We start from the raw sequence: 23920 nt of genomic DNA on the forward strand, positions 1-23920 counted from the left end.
AGTGGAGCCTGTTGAACTCAACCAACACACCACCGGGCTGGCCCCCTCAGAGAAATTTTTTTTTTAAAAGATTTTATTTTTCCTATTTCTCCCCAAAGCCTCCCGGTACATAGTTGTATATTCTCAGTTGTGGGTCCCTCCAGTTGTGGCATGTGGGACACCGCCTCAGCATGGCCTAGATGAGCAGTGCCATGTCCGCGCCCAGGATCCGAACGGGCCGGTGAAATCCTGGGCCGGCGAAGCAGAGCGTGCAAACCCAACCACTCGGCCATGGGGCCAGCCCCGAGAAATTTTTTTAAAAATTGAGTACTTAGTTCATGTCATGGGGCTATCATGTTGAGGCTCTTATGGGATAAAAAGAAAACTGCAAGACATTCTCATTCATAACTGTAAATATGAAAATCTTTTCCAAAACATTAACATACAAATCTAGAATTGTATAAAACAAAAAATATACCATGACTAAGTTCTCTTTATTCCAGGAATGCAAGCTTGCTTTAACACTAGAATAATCTATAAATATCATTCACTTCGTTAAAAAAATTAAAAGAGAAACTATATAACCTTCACTGATGTAAAAAAAGCATTTGGTAAAATTTAGCAAACAGCCTTTCATGACAAAAATTCTTAATAAAATAGGAAGAGAACTTTATCAACCTAATAAAAGGTATCTTCTAGAAACCTACAGCAAACTTTGGTTTTCTTTATTTTTTTATTGTTATAATGTATATACACTCAGAAAAGTATATGTGTAATGGTATAACGACAAAATTTCACAAAAAATAACTTGCAAGCTTTATTTGGCAGACTTTTTTTTTCTTTCTAATAGCCTTTACTTTTCAGAACAGTTTTTAGATTTATGGAAAAAGTAAGAAGATAGTAGAGAGTTCCCACGTCCAGTTTCCTCTGTTCTTAACATATTAGTCTGATACATATGTGACAGTTAATCAACCAATACTGATACATTATTTATTAACTAGAGTCTATAGTTTATCTAGATTTCCTTAGTTTTTACCCTATATCCTTTTTCTGTTCCAGGATATTGTATTACAGTTAGTTGTCATGTCTCTGTAGGCCCCCCTTGGCTGTGACAGCGCTCAGACTTTCCCTGTTTTTGATGACCTTGATAGTTTTGAGGAGTACTGGTGAGATATTTTGTAGGATGTCCCACTGTTGGCATTTGTCTGATGTTTTTCTCATGGTAATACTGTGATTATGGGTTATTGGGAGGAAGACCACACAGGTAAATTGCCATTTTCATCACATCATATGAAGGTACTGTATTATCGATATGATTTATGACTGTTAATGTTGGCCTTGATTATTTAACTAAGGTAGTTTTTGTCAGGTGTCTTCACTATAATGTTAGTCCTCCCATCCCTTTTTTTTCTGTATTGTACACCTAAGGGGTGGGGAGCTGTGTTCCACCTACTTGAGGGCAGAGTATCTACATAAATTATTTGGAGTTCTTCTGCCTGGAAGATTTGTTTCTTCTCACCCGTTTATTAATTTATTCAATCATTTATTTATATCAGTATGGACTCATAGATGTTGAATATATTTAATAGTACTTTGGGTTATACTCGATTACTACTTTATTTTGTTGTTCAGATTGTTCCAGGTTTGGCCATTATGAGTTGTTTCAGTTGCCTCTGTGCTGTTTGACATACATCAATGTGTGTTTTTTTGGAGCAATTCCTTACTTTCTGGTACTACAAGATGGTCCAGGCTCATCTTGTATATTTCCTACCCCAATTCTAGATCAGACATTTCTCTAAGGAGCCCTGCTTCTTTTTATTGAAGAATGGTATTAGAAACCAAGATCTGAGTGCTTAGGCATGCTAATGGAGTCATTCCTTTTAGGCCCTCTTAGCTGACAGAGCAAAAAGTATATTTATACTAATCTGTATATACACAAACACTAAATATTTCTATGCTCAACCGTCTGCCTCCAACTTTAATCCATTACTACATGGATCATTCTAGTTTCCTCCCCTTGCTTATCTGTAAACTGCTCTCCAGTAGTCCTAAACCTGTCTCCCACAATTTGCCATCCATATACTTAATACAAGCGTTATTATTATTATTTTTTTTAAAGATTTTATTTTTTCCTTTTTCTCCCCAAAGCCCCCCAGTACATAGTTGTGCATTCTTCGTTGTGGGTTCCTCCAGCTGTGGCATGCGGGACGCCGCCTCAGCGTGGTCTGATGAGCAGTGCCATGTCCGCGCCCAGGATTTGAACCAACGAAACACTGGGCCGCCTGCAGCGGAGCGCGCGAACCCAACCACTCGGCCACGGGGCCAGCCCCAATACAAGCATTATTTTTAATGATAATTTTAAAGCATCCCGTTTGAAATCAGGGACTATGTGAGGATGCTTGTTATTGCTGCTTCTATTTGGTTTTGTAATGAAGTTCCTAGACAGCACAATAAGACAAGAAGAAGAAAATATAGCCTTAAGAATTGGGAAAGGAAGAAACAAAGCTCTTGCTATTTGCATACAATATAGTTAAACTACATAAAAAACTCCAAAGATGGGGCAAGCCCCGTGGCCGAGTGGTTAAGTTTGTGCACTCCACTTTGGTGGCCTAGGGTTTGCTGGTTAGGATCCTGGGTGCAGACCTAGCACTGCTCATGAAGCCATGCTGAGGCAGCGTCCCACATGGCACAACCAGAAGGACCTACAGGTAGAATATACAATTGTGTATTCGGGGGCCCTTGGAGAGAAGAACAAAAAAAAGAAGATTGGCAACAGATGTTAGCTCAGGTGCCAATGTTAAAAAAAAAATCAAGCTTCCAAAGACTCTATAGCTAAGTTATTAGGAATATGACAGCTTAGCAACATGGCCAACTAAAAGATTATAAAAGATCAGCTGCATTTCTATACAAAGCATCAGACAGAAAATGTCTTTGCAAATAGATAACTCGGTTTAAAATCATATAACTAATTATAAAAGATAATTAAATATAAAGCATCTAAAAACATTAAAGTACCTGAGAATAAATCTAGACCCAATACAGAAAATTAGTGATTATTGGAACATAAAAAGAAGTACCAAATAAAAGGGGAAGGGTGTGTGTTTGTGGATCAGAAATCCCAATATTGTCGCTCTATCATTTGTCTCCAAATTGATCTCTAGATTCAATGCCATTCTAATTTAAACCTCATCAGGGATTTTACTGGAACCTGTTCAGCTGATTCTAAAGTTTATATGGAAGAATAAAGCCTAAGAGGAATGAAAACATCCCTGGACAAGAATAAGTTGAGGTGACTCTAACAGATGTCGAGAGTTAATATAAGCTAAAAATCATTTAATGTATTGCTGGTGCAGAGATAGAAAAACAGACCATGACTGAGGTTGCATAGTAGATCCCAGTTGAAAGAAGGGATTAAATAAAAGTTAGGATGATTCATTATCAATGTGGAAAAATTATATTCTCTACTTCAGACAGTGTATAGAAATTAAGTCCAGATGGATTAAATATTTAGGCAAAATACTTACGATGTGAAAGGTAAAACTAAGTCTTTCTAATATAGGGGAAAATCTTTATCCTCAACGTTAAGGGACAGTTTCTCAAGACATTAAAAATGTTAACCATAAAAGAAGGATTGATAACACCCAAATTCATTAAATATCTCTTGTATTCAAAAGACATTAAATGAAGTGTTTAATAAGCCATTATGTGGGAAAAAATATTTACAACGTGTAATCAGCTAAAAATTGTAATCTGAAATATGTCCCTGTAATCAAAAAGAAGACAACCTGACAAGATAATAGAAACAGGCGTTCACTTACAGGGAAACCCAAATAGGCAGTAAGCAAATGAAGGTATGTTTAACTTTATGACTAACTTGCAAAAGTAAGAATAAAAGCACAATAACATTATTTTACACTTACTAGTTCGACAAAACATTAAGTCTGGAGAGGAAGTGAGTCGATAGGAGCTCTTACATGCCATTATGGGGATGTAAATTGGTACAACTCCTGTGGGAAACAAATGGGCGTTTTCTTTTAAAAGATCAGCTCCTGAGCTGATATCTGTTGCCAGTCTTCTTTTTTTTTCTTTCTTCCCTGGAAAGCCCGCCAGTACACAGTTGCATATTCGAGTTGTAGATCCTTCTGGTTGTGTTAGGTGGGACACCGCCTGAGCATGGCTTAATGAGCGGTGCCATGTCTGTGCCCAGGATCTGAATAGCAAAACCCTAGGCCACCAAAGCAGAATACCTGAACTTAACCACTCGGCCATGGGGCTGGCCCCAAATGGGCATTTTCTTGTAGTCTCTCAGGAGCTTTGAGGTTATAGTTTTTGGGTTTTGTCTTTTTGTTCACTGTACAAAGAATTCCTTTGAGATAACTTTTTTATAAGTCATGTGCTTGAGGAAAGGTTAGAAAAACAATTTTTAGGATAACTTGGTAAAAAGGCGGATTTCAACTTAATAATTTTATATTGTTTCTTAAGACTCTGAAGTAGTAAAGATACATACTACCACGAAAACAAATGTATTTACTGCTGAATGTCCTGTACCTGGAGCATTGGCCGGCACAGAGCAGGTGTGTGATAATGTTGAACAGCTACCTGCAGGTGTGCTTCACAAACCTTATTCTGGCATTAAAGTGTTGTCCAAGTTGGAGTGTAAAAGCTGCTCGTCTAGTTCTTGATCAAACATTGTAATGGAAATTTGCAGAGCCTGGCTGACAGGAATGAGTATAGGTCTACTGAAATTGCGCCTTGCTTGTGTTGTGGTTGAAGTCAGGATGAACGCTGTCTGAACAGATTGCTTTAATACTTTCAAGTTTATGGAGTATAATTTACCAGTTGTTTCTTCTTCATCCCTCCTAAAGATTAGGGATATTCTAAATTAGTTTTTTGTGAGAAAAGTAGGAAAAGTAAACATTTTGTTCAGAATATTGTGTTGTACATAAATATTTACTACTCTTAAATTATAGCCAGTTGTTTGGGGAAGAAGATGCTGATCAAGAAGTGTCTCCTGACAGAGCTGACCCTGAAGCTTCCTGTGAGTAAACTGTTTGGAATGTATTTTCTTATTAGTGAGTACTACCTTTGTTTTACTAATTTAATATTGATATTAACATTGATAAAAAAGTAATTGCTGTTATGTGCTAGATAATGTGCGCTTAAGATGTATTATTTCATCTTGAAAACAATGTTTTAAAAAATGGCTAGTTCTGTTTTACTGGTGAGGAAATCAAGGTGCAGAGAAGTTTCACAAATCCATTAAATAGAGCTGGGAGTTGTTACCAGATCTAATTATAAGTATGCTTTGAACTGCTCTACATGTGACCTTCAGACATTGATATAGAAAAAGGTGCTAATGAACTTGTCATCGTCCTTTCTCCTTGAACTCAATGTATCACTCATGCGTGTGACTTCCATGAGTGACTTCTTTTTTCACCAAAGGTGGATGAGAGGTTAGTTTTACATTTATTGCAGTTGAAAATAAAATTGTTTGTTTTGAAGGGGAACCAATGGAAGCTGAAGCCAGAGCCAGAGCATCTAATGAAGATGGCGACATTAAACGTATTTCCACTAAGGAATGGGCTAAATCAACTGGATATGATCCAGTTAAGCTTTTTACCAAGGTTAGATTTATTTTCTTTGTAATAGGATAGATTTATTATTCTGCTTTAAAATAATACATGCAATTGAATTATGCTTTTTATATCTAATTCTGTTTTAATAAATTGCTTGATGTAATCGAGATTTGCAGGTTTTGAAATTTTAGCACCATTACTAAATCAGGATAACATCTTTATAGGAGGTAGGACAGAGGCTTGCTTATACACTCTTGATTGTCTTTCCTTCTCCCACTTTTACTGAACCTCTTGCTTTTCCTTATAACTGACTTTTAGTTCCTGCTGTTTCTTGTCTTATATCCCTTTCCTGCTCAGATCTTCTATTGGCAGTTTGATTGACATGTTCTAAATTACTCTTCGATCCCTAAGCCTCTTGTTCTTGGCTGAATCCCTCTTCATTAGTATATATTATTGGCCTGCTGAATATTTCTAGAGAAATCTACAAGATTGTTTTAATTGGGTCTACCTAATTAGCTCTGCTAGGGTTCCAGTTCTGTGGTTTTTGTTTTTGTTGTTTTGAGGAAGATTAGGCCTGAGCTAACATCCACTGCCAATCCTCATCTTTTTGCTGAGGAAGACTGGCCCTGAGGAAACATCTGTGCCTATCTTCCTCTACTTTATGTGTGGGACACCTGCCACAGCATGGCTGGACAAGCAGTGCATAGGTCTGTGCCTAGGATCTGAACCAGCAAACCCCGGGCCACCGAAGTGGAACATTTGAACTTAACGACTGCACCACTGTGCCGGCCTCTCCAGTTCTGTGTTTTAAAAGTCGTTTTATTTCTTCTACCTTCACTCCCTAGCAAGTTTATCATAATAGATAACTTGAAACTTTCTCAACTCTTCTTAAACTGCCTGATACACTCTTGCTGCCCTCAAAAAGCAGATGACCTTAAGAATATATTAATAGATTTACAGCCATTGGACATAATTTACCTGTTAAGACAATGTCCCACTTCATTGTAGACTCTTTTTTTCTTTTTCCTTGGTTTGAGAGAAATCTCTTTGAGTAAAGGCTAACTCTTCCACCTGCTATTTTTCCTTCCCCTTAATCTTTAAACAGTGTTTTCTGGCTGCCTTGCATCTGAAAACTCTCCTGGCTCCTCCTGTCTTCTTTTTGACATGCATAGGTTCCACTGTCCTAAGTAAATGGCCTACTACTCCCTCCAGCTTATATTTCATCTCGTTACTCAGTGGCAACAGATGTCACAACTTGACTATCTTAAACAAATTGCATTTATTTTCTCAGTACAGCCTTTTACTTGGAAAATGGTTTTTATTTTGATTATACTTAAAATGCATTTAACTGATGTGGATAGTGACAGTATTTCCCAAACTTGTGTCCATATACCTACTTCCATTCCAATCTGAGCAACAGCAATGCCGGAATAGCTTGAAGTACGTCTCCAATCTGGTATTCAACAGGCAACTTTTAAGTATCTGCTGTGTGCCAGGCACCACTCTAAGGAAGGATATAAGTGGTGAACAAAACAGAAAATAGGGTCCCTGCTCTTTGTAGGGAACTCATAGTCTGGAGGGGAAGTCAGACATTGAACAAATGTTTCAGATTCAGTGTGTTATGACATTAAGTTCAGATGCATTGAAACCCTTTAATAATAAGTCCACTTAACCTGTTATTATTAACCTTATTATCAAACCTAGTGTGAGCGTTCAAAGAAGGCTTTCTAGAGGAAGTAACATTTCAACCCAAAGCTGTCAACAATAAGGGTGGAGATAAGAGTACAGCGTATACAAAGAAAGTCTAAGGTTGAAGAACTGAAATGATTCCCATTAGGGGAGAGAGTGGAAAGAGGACTAGAAAGGCAAGCTGAGGCTAGATCAGGCAGGACTTTGTAGGTCATGATAAGGATGTTATACCAAGACAGTGGGAATCCATTAAAAGGTAGTCTGTAGGATGACTATAAGGGTGTAGACTATGAGGGTATGCAGTGCACCACTTTAGGACGTAATATTCCTGTTGTAACCAACGTGGGACAGTGCCTTCTGGAGTTGTGCGGTGCCTGAATAATCTGGAGTACAACCCATCTGCATTCCCAGTGGAATGTAGAGGAAAAGTAGACTCAACAGGACTTTGGATGTATAAGTTGAGGAATCAAGAATGATACCTGATTTCCTGCTGGGCAGCAGAATGAATAGAGGTGCCATTCTCTGAGATAGGTGAGGTGGGAAGCAGATGTGTATGTATGGATTTGGGGGTTGGAGAAGGTGATAGAAATAATTTTGAGATTATTGTGGAATACTAGAGGTGACAAGTGGTTCTGTAGATAAGTAGAGAGGTTTAGACTAGAGATGTGGTTGGGATTCATAAGTTTATAGTACGAGAGAAGAGTATGAAAATAGTTCAATGCACAGCTCTGAGGGACTCCCAGTATTTAATAATTGGATAAAGAAGGACATACAATTTGTGCTTGGAAAACCACACTAATCCCCATTGTCTGGCATACTTTTCAGCCAAGTGCTGAAGGTCCTCTAATTGTCTCCAGCTACGTTTGTTACCCAGATTGTACTGGACTCCTCATTTTCTCGCCTGTTTACCCACTTCGGATGTTACTGTCTCTGGGGCTGGCCCGGTGGCGCAGCGGTTAAGTGTGAACGTTCTGGGTTCACCAGTTCAGATCCCAGGTGCGGACATGGCACTGCTTGGCAAGCCATGCTGTGGTAGGCGTCCCACCTATAAAGTAGAGGAAGATGGGCATGAATGTTAGCTCAGGGCCAGTCTTCCTCAGCAAAAAGAGGAGGATTGGTAGCAGATGTTAGCTCAGGGCTAATCTTCCTCAAAAAAATAAAATTAAATTAAAAAATAAAAAAACAAATGTTACCATCTCCTTGAACTCTTTCCTTACTCTTCAGATAGATAGAAAAAGTTCCTCATAGTATTCAAAGCTGTGCGATTTTCACACTAAATTATATTGTAATTATTTGTATATTTGGCTAGTTTCCCAAAGATTAAGGATGCTTAATAAATATTGATTGGATTGAGTTTATTTTGATAGAAATAGTTCTAACATTTTTTATTGAGCCAAATCTAAATTCATGCCTGATACCTAGAATAAATGTGTTGAATAAATCAATCTACAATAGTAAATGCAGCTAAGGAAAAAGTGAAAATATGAAAGTCATCTGAAATTCTACCACATCCTATAGTGTGATTCATATGATAGTCTCTCAGTCTACATGTGGTAATGTTTATGTTTTTGAAATAGTAATCGTTTACATGTGTTTGAGGGTTTTTTTGAGAGGGGCATTTCAGAGATGTTGCAAATGGTTAAGAAATTCTGTTTTTGAGCACTTTTAAAGTGTGGGTGCTTTGTTGGTGTGTGTACCCACAGACGCAGAGATGTTGCTGACTGGTGTCTCTAGGCTCCCTGATTGTATTCAGTTCCTATGCAGCTGGTGTGTGTTTATTCAGGCCCTTGATTGGTGAGATCGTGCTTCAGACTGATCTTTGGAGCTTTTGGGGAGCTGGCTTGGGAGGGCAGGGGCGGTCAGCACAGTTCAGAGTCCCTGACTGTGTTTTCCTCACAGCACCTCTGCTTTTGACTGTTTCGAATACCAGGGTTCTGTGTAAAATTTCCTTTTACAAAAGGTTTAAGCTTTTTCTTTCTTTTGAAAAATCGTTACTCTCCTTGTGTATGATGTGTCTTTAAATCAGAAGATTTTATAGTATAATGTTTTTAATAAGTCAGCAATGAAAATTTCTTATATTTTATCAGTATATAGGGACTGTGGGTTCATGGAATTTATCTTTTTCTTTTTTTAAGCTTTTTAAAGATGATATCAGGTATCTGTTGACAATGGACAAACTGTGGCGGAAAAGGAAACCTCCAGTTCCGTTGGACTGGGCTGAAGTACAAAGTCAAGGTAAAGGATACATTTTAGTCTTGGGGATACTAAATTGGAAATTCCCTCACTTAAAGTCTTTAAATAGCCTTATGTATCTTGACAATGGTATATGTTCAGAGGAAGAAATTCAAGCAGTTAGAAAAGTATGAAGGAAAACCACTGGAAATGTATCCCCTGGAGAAATAGCCACTATTAATACTTTAGGGAGTGTCTTGGTAGTCAGCTCGAGGCACACAGTCAGACAGTCGTGTACGTGCCTTACATGAGTGGAGTCATACTATTTTATACTCTGCCTTGCTCTTTTCAGTCAGTGTTAACTAGTCCCTTATCAGTTAAGATTTAGTTGTTTCAAATTTTCCGTGAAATAAAGTGTTGTAATGAGTATATATGTACCTTTGTATGATTATCTCTTTAAGATTTAATTTAGGAATGTATTTAAAATATTTTAAATGCGAGAAAAGCTATTGTAGTAGTGACTGCTTCCTTATTGCACTCTCCTTCAACACACTGTGTGTCTACTTTATCGGAATTGTATTGTATGTAGTTCATGCATGCCCAGCAGTGGTCAGCTGGAACCGGCGAGGTCCCAGGAGACTTGGGGTGTCAGTTTGGAGCAGTTCTCTATAGTAGTGGATACTTGACTTTACAGAAGAATTCAAGCACGGCTCTAATAGCTTCCATGTAATGAGTGCTAACTGTGTGCTGGGCATAATGCTTATCATCATATCTGTGTTATATCCTTGATCCCCCAGTAACCCTGTGAGGTTCTGAGACAGTCTTGCACCTTTCTTTTCTCAGTTTTAGCAATTTTTTTGGGCAGATATTTGTCTCATAGTGCTAATTATCTTAGTGGAATTTGTTTCATATTATTTGATTTTCTTACTGGTCAGCCATTGAATTGTTAAATAAAACAGTAGAGGAATGATGTTTAATTTAATAGTGAAATTACTCATATTTTTTTTTCCTTAGGAGAAGAAACCAATGCATCAGATCAACAAAGTGAACCCCAGTTAGGTCTGAAAGACCAGCAGGTTCTAGATGTAAAGAGCTATGCACGTCTTTTTTCAAAGAGCATCGAGACTTTGAGAGTTCATTTAGCAGAAAAAGGGGATGGAGCTGAGCTCATATGGGATAAGGTTCGTTTTGAAAATGTGTGGTGATTACTTGTCTATCAAATGTATATTTTAGTTCTTAAACTGTAACAGAAGCTAGTAATGTTTTGGATATCGTTTATTCTACCAGATTTTGAGAACATAATATTGATTTTTGTTTGGATATTTCATCTCTGATTACTACATTGAACTATGAGTTTTCTGTAGATGAATTCAGACAATATCATAAAACCTGAGTTTACATTCTAAGTAATGTGTCCATGGTTTATAATTATGTTGACTGGAGAAATAATGTGAATTTATTGGAGTGAAATGTTTAACTTAAGACTTACTGCATGATATGGATTTGTTAATAGAAGTCATAATATCCTTTTGAGACAATGGCTCATAGGTCTAATTTGACCTTGAAAGTAATAAAATTGCCTATCCATTAAAATTAGTTTTATATATATAAATAGTTATAACTATTTCAGAGGTCTGAGAGACCTCTTAATACAAAATGTAATTATTCTTACAAGTTAAAGTAATATTTAATGTTTTACAGTTTGATGTCATTTTGAGATTTAAGTTAATTTTACTTATTTTTAATTGTAGTCAATGTTTTGTATGTTATAAGTGATTTTTCTGATAATGTTTATGTGTTCCTGTGATGGTAAAGATTTGCCATGAGTTTTAAAGTAAGAGGAAAAGTTTGGTCAGTTTTAGAAAACTAAGGTAACTGTGCGCAAGCTTGGGAACTGAGGTTGAGTCATACATTGAAAATGAACCTAATAAGTTTAGATTTTGGGGGATTCTTGTAAACATTAGTCTCTTGGGTTTATGTGGTATAAGGAGTAACCACTTTTTAAAAAAATATTTTCATTGTTATTGTTATAATAGTGACTTGGGAGGTTTTCATCTATATGCGGGGCTAAATAATGCAACTTTGGAACTGGGAATTGTTGCCCTCTGCGAGTGAAGTCTGCACCTAGTGGGTGTGCTAAGCCAGTTGCCTGAGAAATCCCTGATGGACACTGTTGGGTACTGTTAAATATTCGTACTTGATCCTCACTGCAGCCTTCGTGGATGTTTATACAATTTTCCCTATTTAACAAATTAAGGAATTTTGTTTCGGGAAAGTTGATTTGCCTGAGGTTACACACTGGCCAATAAATATATGAAAAACCCATATTCTATCGATGCTTTTTCTTCTATACTTTGTACTTCTTAATTATAGGCTAGGATAGTTTCTTCTCAATTCAGGAAACCTTGCTGAAGTCTAATTAGAGAGACTAGGGCATAGTCTCAGGATGAATGTAAATTGTAAAGGGAAAATTTTATTGTATTGCCATATCTGAAAAGAAACAGCAGATACAGGAGAGTAGTGTATATGAAGAGAATTTGGAGAAGGAAAGCCAAAAGGAGGAGTACAAGTGTTTCTGAGGCTTTAGTGAAACAGCTTTGTCAAGACAGCCTCTCTCTCCTTCCCTGGATTCTGTGCTTGTCAGACAGCCTTTCACTGCTCACTGATGGACCAGGAAAGGATTGCCATCGTCAGTGGATGGAATTGGGGTTCTGGTCTTTGCACTTAGTCCCCAGTGCATTTGTTTAAGGAGGAGTGAATTCCTAGAAGCCTGGTGGCTCTTGGAGTTCTTGTCAGACTGCATTCCTGGATCAGAGGAGTTGATGAGACCCTGCCTCCTGCTCATCCCATCTGCATGCTACTGTAAGGCCCTGCTTGACCATCCCCTCATTCTGCTTGCTTGTCTACAATGCTATAAACATGTGAAAGTACTGTTCTGAAAGCAGTACTAGTCAAATTAGTAAATTTGTGGGGAGACTTGTTAAATTGTTCAAATTATTGGCAGGATGACCCATCTGCAATGGATTTTGTCACCTCTGCTGCAAACCTCAGGATGCATATTTTCAGTATGAATATGAAGAGCAGATTTGATATAAAATGTAAGTTGTATTTTATACCTCAGTTGTATCATCTAAGGGTTTAAGTTAGTTTTTCTTTTTTTAACTCCTAAACATATTCATTCCTTTTTTTTTTCCAGCAATGGCAGGGAACATTATTCCTGCTATCGCTACTACTAACGCAGTGATTGCTGGGTTGATAGTATTGGAAGGATTGAAGATTTTATCAGGAAAAATAGACCAGTGTAGAACAGTGAGTATTTCTATTTGCATTTTTTATTCAGCCTCTTTTTAACAGTAATTTATAAAAATCACATTAAACAGACAATTTGAAAAATTAAAACAATAAAATTGGTTTGAAGCAATGGAAAAATAATTATTCAGGTTACCTTGTGAGTACACATTTAAGCTTTCTGGAAATTACCACAAAAAGAAAAACACATTTTCTTATTTTATATTTGTCTAAAATTGGAAGCGGAAGCTAGTTTGCTTCTAACATTTCCAGTTTTACTGACTTCTCAGAGGAACTCACTGTGTGGGTCCTTAGTAAGTTTTTTCAATTGTTTTTAAATTCTAGGAGTTCTCTAGTTTTTAAAATTTGTGTGGTCATTTTATAGTTCTCTGGTCAATCCCTTTTTCCAGTCTTTCTTATTTTAAACCTCTTTTATATTTGATAATGTTAATGTCTGAAATCTTTATGGACGAGTTTACTATCATTTCTGCTAGATCTGTTATAGTGTTTTGTTTGTGTGGTGTATGATTTTTTTTTAAGCCAAATTAGTATTTGTTAAAACTGTATCTGTGATAATTCTTTTAAGGACCCAGTGAAGGTATGTTTCTTCAAAGAGGAGTTGGCATTTGTTTTTATTTGAGTGCCTGGGGTCCGACCAATCTGGGACCACTTTTAAATTCTCATTTAGTTTTTCAACCCACATATATATTCATACAGCAAATGTGCATGATGCCCTATCTTGTAATGAATTATAAAAGAAGATTATCACTCCCCTCCCCCCCAAATGAAGCACCAAGGTCAAGATAATTTTTTTGCTGTTTCTGTGGGGAAGGTATTTTTCTCCTCTTCTTTACACCTCCCCTTCCAGGTCCTTGCTTTGCATAAGGGTCTCCTATTATAAGAGTTCTTACATTAGTGAGGGATGGGCTGGGTTTCTCTCTTAAGACTGAAGCCACCCAGCTATTCTCTTTGGATTCCTGCTTTCATTCTGTATTGAGTTTGTGTCTGAAGATGCTTTGCTATCTTACTGGCATAGTGGTTCAAAAAAACTTCCTAAAAAATAAAAAATATAGCCAATATTTTTGCTGTTTAGGTTCTCCTTTTTTTACGTTAATGTTAAAATTAAAGGACCAATTTACTTTTAGGAATTTCTAAAAAATACCTAGTCTATAGTGGTACTATTATTTTTCGGTGCCATTATTGATGAACTCTTAAAATATCTTTCATTGTTTTCATGAAATTTCAGGGTGAAAGAATGTACAATTGTGTTGCCAGTCTGCCATCTTGATTCGGTTTTCTACGTGTATTTTTCCTTTTAAAGATTTTTTTTTTTTTTCCTTTTACTCCCCAAAGCCCCCTGGTACATAGTTGTATATTCTTAGTTGTGGGTCCTTCTAGTTGTGGCATGTGGGACGCCGCCTCAGTGTGGTTTGATGAGCAGTGGCCATGTCCACGCCCAGGATTTGAACTGACAAAACGCTGGGCTGCCTGCAGCGGAGCACGTGAACTTAACCACTCAGCCATGGTGCCAGCCGTTCTACGTAAATTTTTATTTTGGCTGTCCTATTTTTAATTTCTAAAAACTTCATTTTTTGATTTCCACCTTTTTATAGCAGTCTGAATTTGTCCTGTGGCTACAGTATTCCTTTGAGCTCACAAACAATACTAATTGTTGAATTTATTATCTTGTGTACTGTTTACTATAGTAAACATCCTTCTTGTTTCTTTGCCTGCTCAACTGTTTCCCTCTCTTGGGCTAATGATACTTATATGTCCTGATTTTATATGTTCATATTTATACTGAACGTCAGGATGGATTAATTGCCTGGGTATTAATAGCGTTAATTCCATTACTGGTAATTTCCCTTAGCACAGTTCTCTTCCTGGTAAAGCCCAAGATCAGTTAAATCTGTTCCCCATTGTACCCTGTTTCCAGCCCTGCCAACACAATGAATATGACTAGCCTTCATTGTGGGGAGAGGCTGCAGGAAGGCTCTTCCTAGCACTTGCAGCCTCTCAAGGAATTTACTTCTTTAAGCTCAGGGGATCGATGGAGTTCCTCTTTACACTTAATTCATCTTAGCAGACACCACTCTATGTGGTGGTCACAAGATGAGAATTTGTGTATCATCTTCCAGTGTTCTCCTGACGTTTGTTTTGTTTGTATTAAGTTTTGCTAGTGTTCTCCAAACTTTGTGGTAATAGGAGGTTGGGGCCTTTTTAAATTTCAGCACACTTCTCTGAATTTGCCTTAGTTCTTATTTTTTTGTTTGGGTATTAGAGAAATGCTATATAGGTGCTTACAGTTCCAGATGTACGTAATTATTATCCCTTAATTATATAAATGTTAATATCATAGACATCATAGAAAATCGGAAAAGAAAGGCAGCTTATTGGTTCCATACATCTGTGAAAGCATTATCATTAATTGGAGAAATAGTGTATTGACATTGAGAAGTTGGCTTAAAATTAATGAGAATAACCAGTTGGAAGGGACCCTAAAGCTGATTTAATGACACCAGAGACGATGAGTATGGCTAGCCATTCCTCTTGCTAAATTAGTTTGCAGAATAGTCTAGAGTCTTCAATAGAAGATTTCTTTTCACTAAGCTCAGCATTTTATATGGTAGCTAATTTGAAAAGAAGGCTGGAAAAATTAGTCTCTTAAAGTTATGATTTTCCTTATCTTTTTTGCCATCTAGAAGGAATGTTTGAGTAATTTTTACTGGCTGTACAGTAAACAAGACAGTAAACTTCACACTGTATGGTGTATAAAATTGTAACTCAAATTTCTGATTGCTGCTTGTGTTTTTTTCCTCCTCCAAAGATTTTTTTGAATAAACAACCAAACCCAAGAAAGAAACTCCTTGTGCCTTGTGCACTGGATCCTCCCAACCCTAATTGCTATGTATGTGCCAGCAAGCCCGAGGTGACTGTGCGACTAAACGTCCATAAGGTGACCGTGCTCACGTTACAAGATAAAGTAAGTGTAGGAACTGGTTCTCTTTCACAAGCTTCTTCATTTTCTTTTTCCTAAAAAAAAAAAAAAAAACCCAAGTTCCTTTTTGCCTTTTACAGTGTTAACTGTGATAGCAAACTAAAAGCCAGGTAATTGCTCTGAAACTGACTGCTGAAGTGTGTTGCTCTGGTATCCTGCGTCTCTTTACCATCTGGGTGCCTGCTGGCTTTGCTGTCTGTGGTTCCAGAATATGTGCCTCACATCCCAGAAGGGAATGGATATATTTGGCTAGAATATGCACCACAGGTGGGACAGCGGTGGCATAGTATCTTGGCAAGCAGACTGTTTCCCAGATAGTGCGTAAATTCTGTATTTTTTGGCAGACAGGAGGTATCCTTAAATGGTCCAGTGATGGTCCTGATTCTAGTCTGTTGAGTTAGTCCCTGAGGAGATGCAGCATTTGTGCACCTGGATTCACCCATAGAGCTCTGCAGTGAGGGAAATGGAGGTTTAGGATGTAGTCTGGTCCTGTGGTCTGCTCCTTCAGTTCCTCCTAGGTTGGCTAGATTAGTTTCTCTGTTAGGGAAGATTTCAAAAATGTCCAGAAGAGGTGCCACCTGCCACTTTTGGAATCGCTTCAGATTGTTCCTCTGATTATGTCCGTCATGATGTTCCATATTTACATACCTCCTAACACAGGGGGAATAGGCCTTCGTTGGCCCTGAAGGCTGTTTGAGAGTGTATGGCCTTTCTCCTAGAACTGGTTACACAGGACTGGTTGTGTTTTAGATGGGAAGCATCAGGACTTGGTATACTGGCCAACAGAGGGTTGTTGTCCCACGTTATTTTTTTAAAAAAAAATTTTTGTGAGGAAGATTGGCCCTGAGCTCACATCTGTTGCCAGTCTGCCTCTCTTTGCTTGAGGAAGATTGTCACTAAGCTAGTAAATGTGTGCCAGTCTTCCATTTTGTGTGATGCTGCCACAGCATGGCTTGACAGTGGTGCTAGGTCTGTGCCTGGGATCCAAACCCACGAACCCTGGGCTGCTGAAGCAGAGCCCGTGAACTTAACCAGTGCGCCACTGGGCCAGCCCCTCCACCGTCTTTCTTAGGAGATAATTATAGTTGGTATCTACTCATTCTTGAGCTAAAGGTAGTTCCACTACTTGTAGGATAATCGGACCTTTAGAGTATTATCTCGTGTTTTTAGGAGCAGGTAGGATCTAAGAGTATTGTCACTCATGATCTGTCTTGGAATTTAAAGAGAGATGGAACTCAGCAAGGGAAAGACTATCTGAGAATCAGATTAACAATAAATTTCCCATCTAATGAAACATCTGCCAGTACAAGCTTGGCAGAGGCTAAGATAAAATATGTCAGGTATCTAGCTCAGTACCTAATCTCCAGGGAAGGACACAATCAAGGAGTTCTCAGCCCTGCGTTTGAAGGAAGTTTTATCTGATCTCGGTCAGCGGTTGAACATGGGGAGGGAATGTGGACATAAAATCATTGGGTGAATTCCCACTGTTTTCCTGCTTCCCCTGAGGTATCTTAAAGAATAACTTGGCCCCTTTGCAATGGAAGGGGAAAGTATGAGCCTTTATGGCAGAAAAGTGTAGGTTTTTTTATGGTCCTTAATTCCACATATTAATATTTTGAATCTCTTTTTCTCGTAGATAGTAAAAGAAAAATTTGCTATGGTAGCACCAGATGTCCAAATTGAAGATGGGAAAGGAACAATCCTAATATCTTCAGAAGAGGGAGAGACAGAAGGTATTATACGTTGCATTTATTCAGTCCCCTCATTTCGGTGGAGACTGCATTTATTCATTCCCCACATTAGTTTATCCATTCACTGTATATGTTTCTCAGCATCACAGTTGATATTTGGTCATGGAGGTGCTTTCCCAAGGTGGCATTGCCTTGGTGGGATCACCATAGTTCCAGATTTAGGAACTCCATGTTGTCAACGTGTTTGGGGGACTCTTTCTCAATAACCCAGCTCACAGTTACCATCTACAGGACTGCACTGCTTTCATCCACTTCCAAGGAATCGCCTTGCCTGTATCTTGGCTCCTGGAGCTAAATTAGTAACGAGAAGATTGCTCTGGCTGTTAGATCAGAGTAGGAAGGTTATCTAAGGCTTTTAGGTATTTTGTCCAAGAGTGGGGACGTCTTGATAGCCTGCTTCTATCATAAAACAGAAAGTACTGCTGAAAATCAGTGCCTAGTTTTGGCTTTCTAGGCTTTCCTTTTCAGAAACTCAGACAGGTCATCCCTCTTGTTACTGCATTTGTTGTACAAGGTGCAACACGTTTAATTCTGTTTCAGCTTTCTTAGTGAGAGTTGGTTGTGGTTATGCCTCCTTCAGATGACACTACGCTAGTCAGTCTGATTGGACTTAGAAGTTCCCACACCTCTTCTGTCACTTTGGCAGCTGATCTCTTGCGTTACCATTTTAGTTGCTTTCTCCATATCCCAAGTTTTGCCAGGGTACCAAAATTGGGGGCACTCTTTTCTCCTTATATCAACTTACTTATTCATCTGTGTGTTCAGTGGTCATTTATTCAGTGCACTTTTACCAGATCCTCATGGGGATTCAGATGTCAAACCTTTAAATTAAAACTCAGTGTCAGGATTCTTCTTGGCTGTAGTTCCTTGTCAAGAAATTGTTTGGGATATTAGGTCATGAGTAATTGTAGGCCATGTTTTGGCTGGGTGGTAGTCTATTTTAAGGATCTAGTTGAATATTTAAGCCCCATTCTAGCCAGCTGTCTTCACACACAAAAAAACCCGCAGAACTTTGCCTATAGCTTCATGCTTTTCCCTTAGTTCTAGCCAGTTCCTTTAAATAGGATCTTAAACATGGAAACTGGTCAAGAGTCGCAGAGGCTTAGATGTGGCTCTTCTCCACAAAATACATGTGCTACTGAGGGTGAGACAGCATTTATTTACATATGTTTGGAGTCCTGTATTATAGGCATAATCTTAGGTATTCATAATTCAAGGATGAATAACCCAGTGGTCCCAGCTTGAAGTACTTTACAGCCTGGAAGGAGAGGAGAGATGATCAACAAGTGGATTTAGTACAGTCTAAGAAATACTGTAGAAGGAATGTACAAGATATGAATCAAAGCTTTGTTAAGAAGGGGTCACGGGAGAGACAGGACTCCTGGGCCAGCCCTTGAAGCAGTAAGGACCCTCTGGCAGAGAAGAGAGTCTCTGCTTTTGGGCAGAATGAGCAGCAGCTACAAATGCATGAACATGTAAACAACATAAAAGGCTTTGGGAATGGTCAGTTACTTTGTTTCACTGGAAGGTGGCATAGTGTGGGTTGGCAGTGGTGATGCAGCTGGTGGGCTTTCTGTGGCATGCACGTGATGTGTGTGTCTTCCTCCTCCCCTCAAATTCTACTCCCAACCAGAGTTTAAGCAGGGAAGTAATGTAGTTACCTTCTAATATAATCTGCAGAGGGTGAGTTAAGGATGTGAGAGTGGAGGCAGGGAGCCATTTAGAGAGAGGAAAACTGAGGGGAGTGAGGGGTTTTTACTAAGGCAGAAGCAGATGACAGCTTTGAGATTTGCAAGGTCAGAATTTAGGGTGCAGGTGAGAAAGAGTAGCATCCTTAGGCTGGTCAAGGACTGTTACCAGGACTCTGGCTTTACAGGTGATGCTAATTCACCAGGACAGAATACATAGTAACTGTTTCCCTTTTGAAAATGTTGGGTCTGAGGAGTTTGTAGTGAGTGGGAAATGTATGAAAGAGTTTGGGGATAGAAGTCTGGGTAGGAACTGTCATTCTCTGAAGACATGCCAAGTGTATTAAAAAAGTTAAAGTAAGAAATCAATCTGTAAAAGAATTGGAAATTGTCAGTAGTTCATGGGTTTCAAGGTCAAGGTAGGGAGATCCTTTCTAAGAATTTTCCTTATAAGCCATGAAAGGAATGACAAAAACTGAGAAAGAAAAATATGGTTAGATTATGTAGAAAATTAATAAATTTAAACATGATAACTAGAATTTACACATACAAAATTGCATGTGCTGGGCACTATGGATAAAGATCCACAGGTTCGATACAGCCTGTGCCCCTCACAGAGCAAATATTTAATAAAGTGGACTGAGTGTTGTAAGGAGGGAGTGTGAGTTGGGAGCATGATGGGGAAGCAGTCTTGTACAGTCAGAAGAGAGAGGCATTTGAACATGCAGGAGAGAAAGGACAATCAAGGTAGAAAGGCCCTAGAGCAGGTAGGAGGAGGTGTTGATGCCAAAAGTTTGCTTGGAGGGGTTGTTCTTCATTGGGGTATTTATAACCCATGTAGCGAAGGTTTATTGAGTGCTGGTGGGTGCTAAGCACTGTGCACTACACACAGGGGTATTCAGATGAAGCCGAAATGATATGAAGAAGATAGAACTAGGTTGGAGTAATTATTTCGGGAAAGTCCCACCTGGCTCTTCATTGAGAAATACTGAAAATTTCTGTTGAAAAATCCATTCAAATAAAGTGTTCTCATATTTCTGAACTGAAAAATTTGCTAAAAAGTAGTTTGTTGAAGTTGTGGATAATCTCTTTGCAGGTAGAATGTGTTTTGGACAACTCTAAAGGTTGTCTTTGACTTCTGCAGGATTCCAGGTTAATTTCGTTTGAATGGGAAAAGGTTCTCAGAACTTCTCACAGTTTGGTTCCCTTAAAGTAGTGTTGGTAGTGGGTATTGAGGGCTGAATTCCTAGGTGCCTGAGTTTTGTGGGTTAGTGTTCTCAGGCTGCCATACCAAAATACACCTCAGAGTGACTTAAAAAACAAAAATTTATTTGCTCATAGTTCTGGACACTAGAGGTCTGTAGATCCAAGTGTCAACAGGTTTGGTTTCTCCTGAGTTCTCTCTTGGCTTCTTCTAAGGACATCAGTTAGATTACTATTAGGGCCGACCCCAACAGTCTCATTTTAACTTAATCATCTCTTTATAAAGGACTATCTCCAAGTACAGTTGCATCTTGAGGTACTGGGGTCAGGGCTTCAACATACCAATTTGGAGGGGACACAGTTCAAGTTTTAGTAGGGTTTTAGCCTTTTTTTTTTTTTTTTTTTTTTTGAGGAAGACTGGCCCTGAGCTAACATCCATGCCCATCTTCCTCCACTTTATATGCGGGATGCCTACCACAGCATGGCTTGCCAAGTGGTGCCACGTCTGCACCCGGGATCTGAACTGGCGAACCCCAGGCTGCCAAAGCAGAACGTGCAAACTTAACTGCTCCACCACCGGGCCGGCCCCAGGGCTTTAGCCTTTTTAAAACTAACGTGACTGCTTGTTATAACTGAAGTATCTAAATTCCTTTCTAATTTTCTAGCTAATAATCACAAGAAGTTGTCAGAGTTTGGAATTAGAAATGGCAGCCGGCTACAAGCAGACGACTTCCTTCAGGACTACACTTTATTGATCAACATCCTTCATAGGTAGGAACTATTAATATTTTAAGTATAAGAAATTATTTGTTTATACAAACTTAAGATAAAGTGGAGAAAAAATCTTTTATTACCCTTAAATCCTACTGTTCATTTGAAACTGCATAGTATATTTACTTGAGTTGGCCACTGAGTGCCCTAGGTTTGACCTACAGAAAAATCTGAGAATTCAGAAATCAAAGGGATAGACAAAAAAATGTTTAAGGGTAACTGTCATCAGTGGTGGCTGATGAGAAAAACTAGAGAGGGTAGAAATTCAGACATTTGAATAATTAAAATGAAAGGTGAATTCATTTTGATAATTGAACTAGAATAAAAATTTCACTTATTTTTAAAGATCAATTAGAAGAAAAGAAATATTTCTCTCATAAAAGAAATACTTCATTTGTGATCTGTAACAATAACGAGAACATTAAAAATTATCCTATATAGATTACTGAGTCATCTATTTTTCTTCTTTGATTTTACATCCTGCCCATTTTATAAAAAGCTTTCAAGGTGCTTGTATTATAGAATATTTGCATATATATAACAAGTAAAAAACAGATGGTCCTCCACTTTGGTATGTTTATCTGTTGAACAAGGTGCATTTTTGTACATGCTCATTCATAACCCCTAAACTGCACCCTGACCTAGGACTTTGGGGTGCCATCTAACACGTAAAGGGTTGCTACTTGCGTCCAGTTGTTTTGCTGATATTGCCATGTCTATGCAAACATATATAGCTTGTGTAGTTGTTTGGAGAGTATTACATTTTATAGACTTGGTTTATAAAAAGCACAAAATGACAGGAAAGACTGAATGTGGGTTATTCGTAATAAGCATAAGTTTCAGAGTCAGTTGAATCAAAGGTAGAGTGCTAGGGAGTGATCTCTGGCCTCAATGAGACACCAGTTGGATGTCAGTGGTGTGCTTGTGTTCACTTGTGAAAGAGAAGACAACGAAAGGACATGTACAATAAAATGGAAATATAGCAGATGGTGTCTAAAAGAGGAGGCATAATTAGGGTTTTTCTTATCATATTTTTTAGCTCTCTGGGAACAGAACCCCCCCTTATAACATGTAAGTCTTTTGTTTGACTTTCATGCGTTAAACTTTCATACATGTTTTTGGGAATTCATTACAAAAGCAGGGTGCTACCTGTAAAGATGGGGGGGGAAACCCAGAATCCATGCAATGCTATTCATAAGACATGAAATTACTCTGTTTAAGATCAGACTAGAATGTGTAGAATCTTTTCGCGTAATAGCTGAAGAAATAATGCTTACTAGTTAACATTGGGCCGTGGAGTTTTGGACTCAGTGTTCTGCTTTAGCAGTAAAAGTTACTTAACGTTTTTTTAAAAACGCTTTCCTAATTCGAGGGTGCAATGGTATTAGCCATTTGAATTAGAGTTTTCAGTTATCACAAAAGCCTGTTATGTACAGTTTCTTTTTTTTAGCTCTTTGAAAATGAGAATATTTGATATGTACGTAGTGTACGCTTTGAAGAACAGTATGTCTCCTTTGCACCTTTGCTTTTGTAAATAGTCATAGTGTCAGTCCAGTTTTATAGTGAGTGGTTCTCTTGCAGTGAAGACCTAGGAAAGGATGTTGAATTTGAAGTTGTTGGTGATGCCCCAGAAAAAGTGGGGCCCAAACAAGCTGAAGATGCTGCCAAAAGCATAACGAATGGCAGTGATGATGGAGCTCAGCCTTCCACATCCACAGGTGAGTCATGGCCCCATTTAGCAGGTTGTTAATTACCCAGCAAGCAAGACTATATAGAAACAAACTGATTATTTTATGAACATTGACCATAATATAGAAATCCATAGGACTACTAGAGGTGTGTGTTGGTTTGGCATTGATTGTTTTAATGGAACTTTGAGTGTGTGAACCATGAAGACGTTTAAGACTGGGGGAAATTCTTGTGGAAAATAGAAACACTTCGTTGTTAGTTGTTAAGGGGTTTTTGCAGCTGGAAGTGTCAGTGACTTTACTAGTGCATAAAGACAGTTTATCTTTACTAGTAATAGTTTTGGATTCTGTATGCCTGTTTTATTTAGGGGCAACAAATCAGTGTATCTGACTAGTTTGAGTGAACAGATGCTTGGTAAATATAGAATTTTAGCATTTTGCAGTTTTCTCAGAACCAATATGACTTTGGTAAAGTGCATCAGTTTCCCTGGGTTTTTGGTGGTGGTGCTTTACTATGCTCAGATTTGGATGTTAACTGCCTGCTCATTTCCCACTCTCCACACACACACACTTTATTCTTTCGTCAGGAAACTAAAGTTAGTGATTTTTTACTTCTGTTTCCATTTCTTTCACCCTGTGTCTTTGGAATATGGTTGTTCTTGGTTCTGTTCTCTGGGAGTTTTAAAGATGGACTTTGAGACTGTTTAGAGTGTGGCCCACTTGTGGGCCGTGGGCTCATGACCTTTTTTCCCCTCTGAAAGTAGAAGGGTGCATCATCCTCCTTTGAGGAAGGGACTGTGGCAGTTTTTAAAGAATCATAATTTGAAATGTGCATTTATTGATCCCCTACTGTGGATAGGTTTTGGAGGCTACAGCACTGAGTAAGATGGGTACTCTGCCTTTGATTTGGTGGAGCAGGGAGCTGCAAAACCAACTGTTGTGTAAGGTTAAGAGCATGCACTTCAGAGCCGCACTGTGTGGGTTTGAATCCTGGCCTCATCTTCTGCTACCATGTGACCTTGAGCAAGTCAATCTCTCTCTACCTCAGTTTCCTTTTCTGGAAAATGGATAGTAATGTTATCTTCTTTATAGGGTTGTGATGATTAAATGAGTTGTT

General features: G+C 38.4%; 1 protein-coding gene across 1 annotated transcript in view; it reads left to right on the forward strand.

Annotated features, from left to right (window-relative positions):
* The window catches only part of UBA2 (ubiquitin like modifier activating enzyme 2), a 36701-nt gene that overhangs the window by 9067 nt on the left and 3714 nt on the right, over positions 1–23920 (forward strand). The window contains exons 7-16 of the mRNA XM_014838181.3: positions 4950–5017; positions 5482–5603; positions 9380–9479; positions 10431–10597; positions 12421–12514; positions 12613–12725; positions 15532–15687; positions 17339–17435; positions 21010–21115; positions 22697–22833. Coding sequence (XP_014693667.2) covers positions 4950–5017; positions 5482–5603; positions 9380–9479; positions 10431–10597; positions 12421–12514; positions 12613–12725; positions 15532–15687; positions 17339–17435; positions 21010–21115; positions 22697–22833 — 1160 coding nt within the window. The remainder of the gene's footprint in view (positions 1–4949; positions 5018–5481; positions 5604–9379; positions 9480–10430; positions 10598–12420; positions 12515–12612; positions 12726–15531; positions 15688–17338; positions 17436–21009; positions 21116–22696; positions 22834–23920) is intronic.

This window comes from Equus asinus, chromosome 26 (assembly GCF_041296235.1).
Source record: "Equus asinus isolate D_3611 breed Donkey chromosome 26, EquAss-T2T_v2, whole genome shotgun sequence".
In the NCBI taxonomy this organism is placed as follows: domain Eukaryota; kingdom Metazoa; phylum Chordata; class Mammalia; order Perissodactyla; family Equidae; genus Equus; species Equus asinus.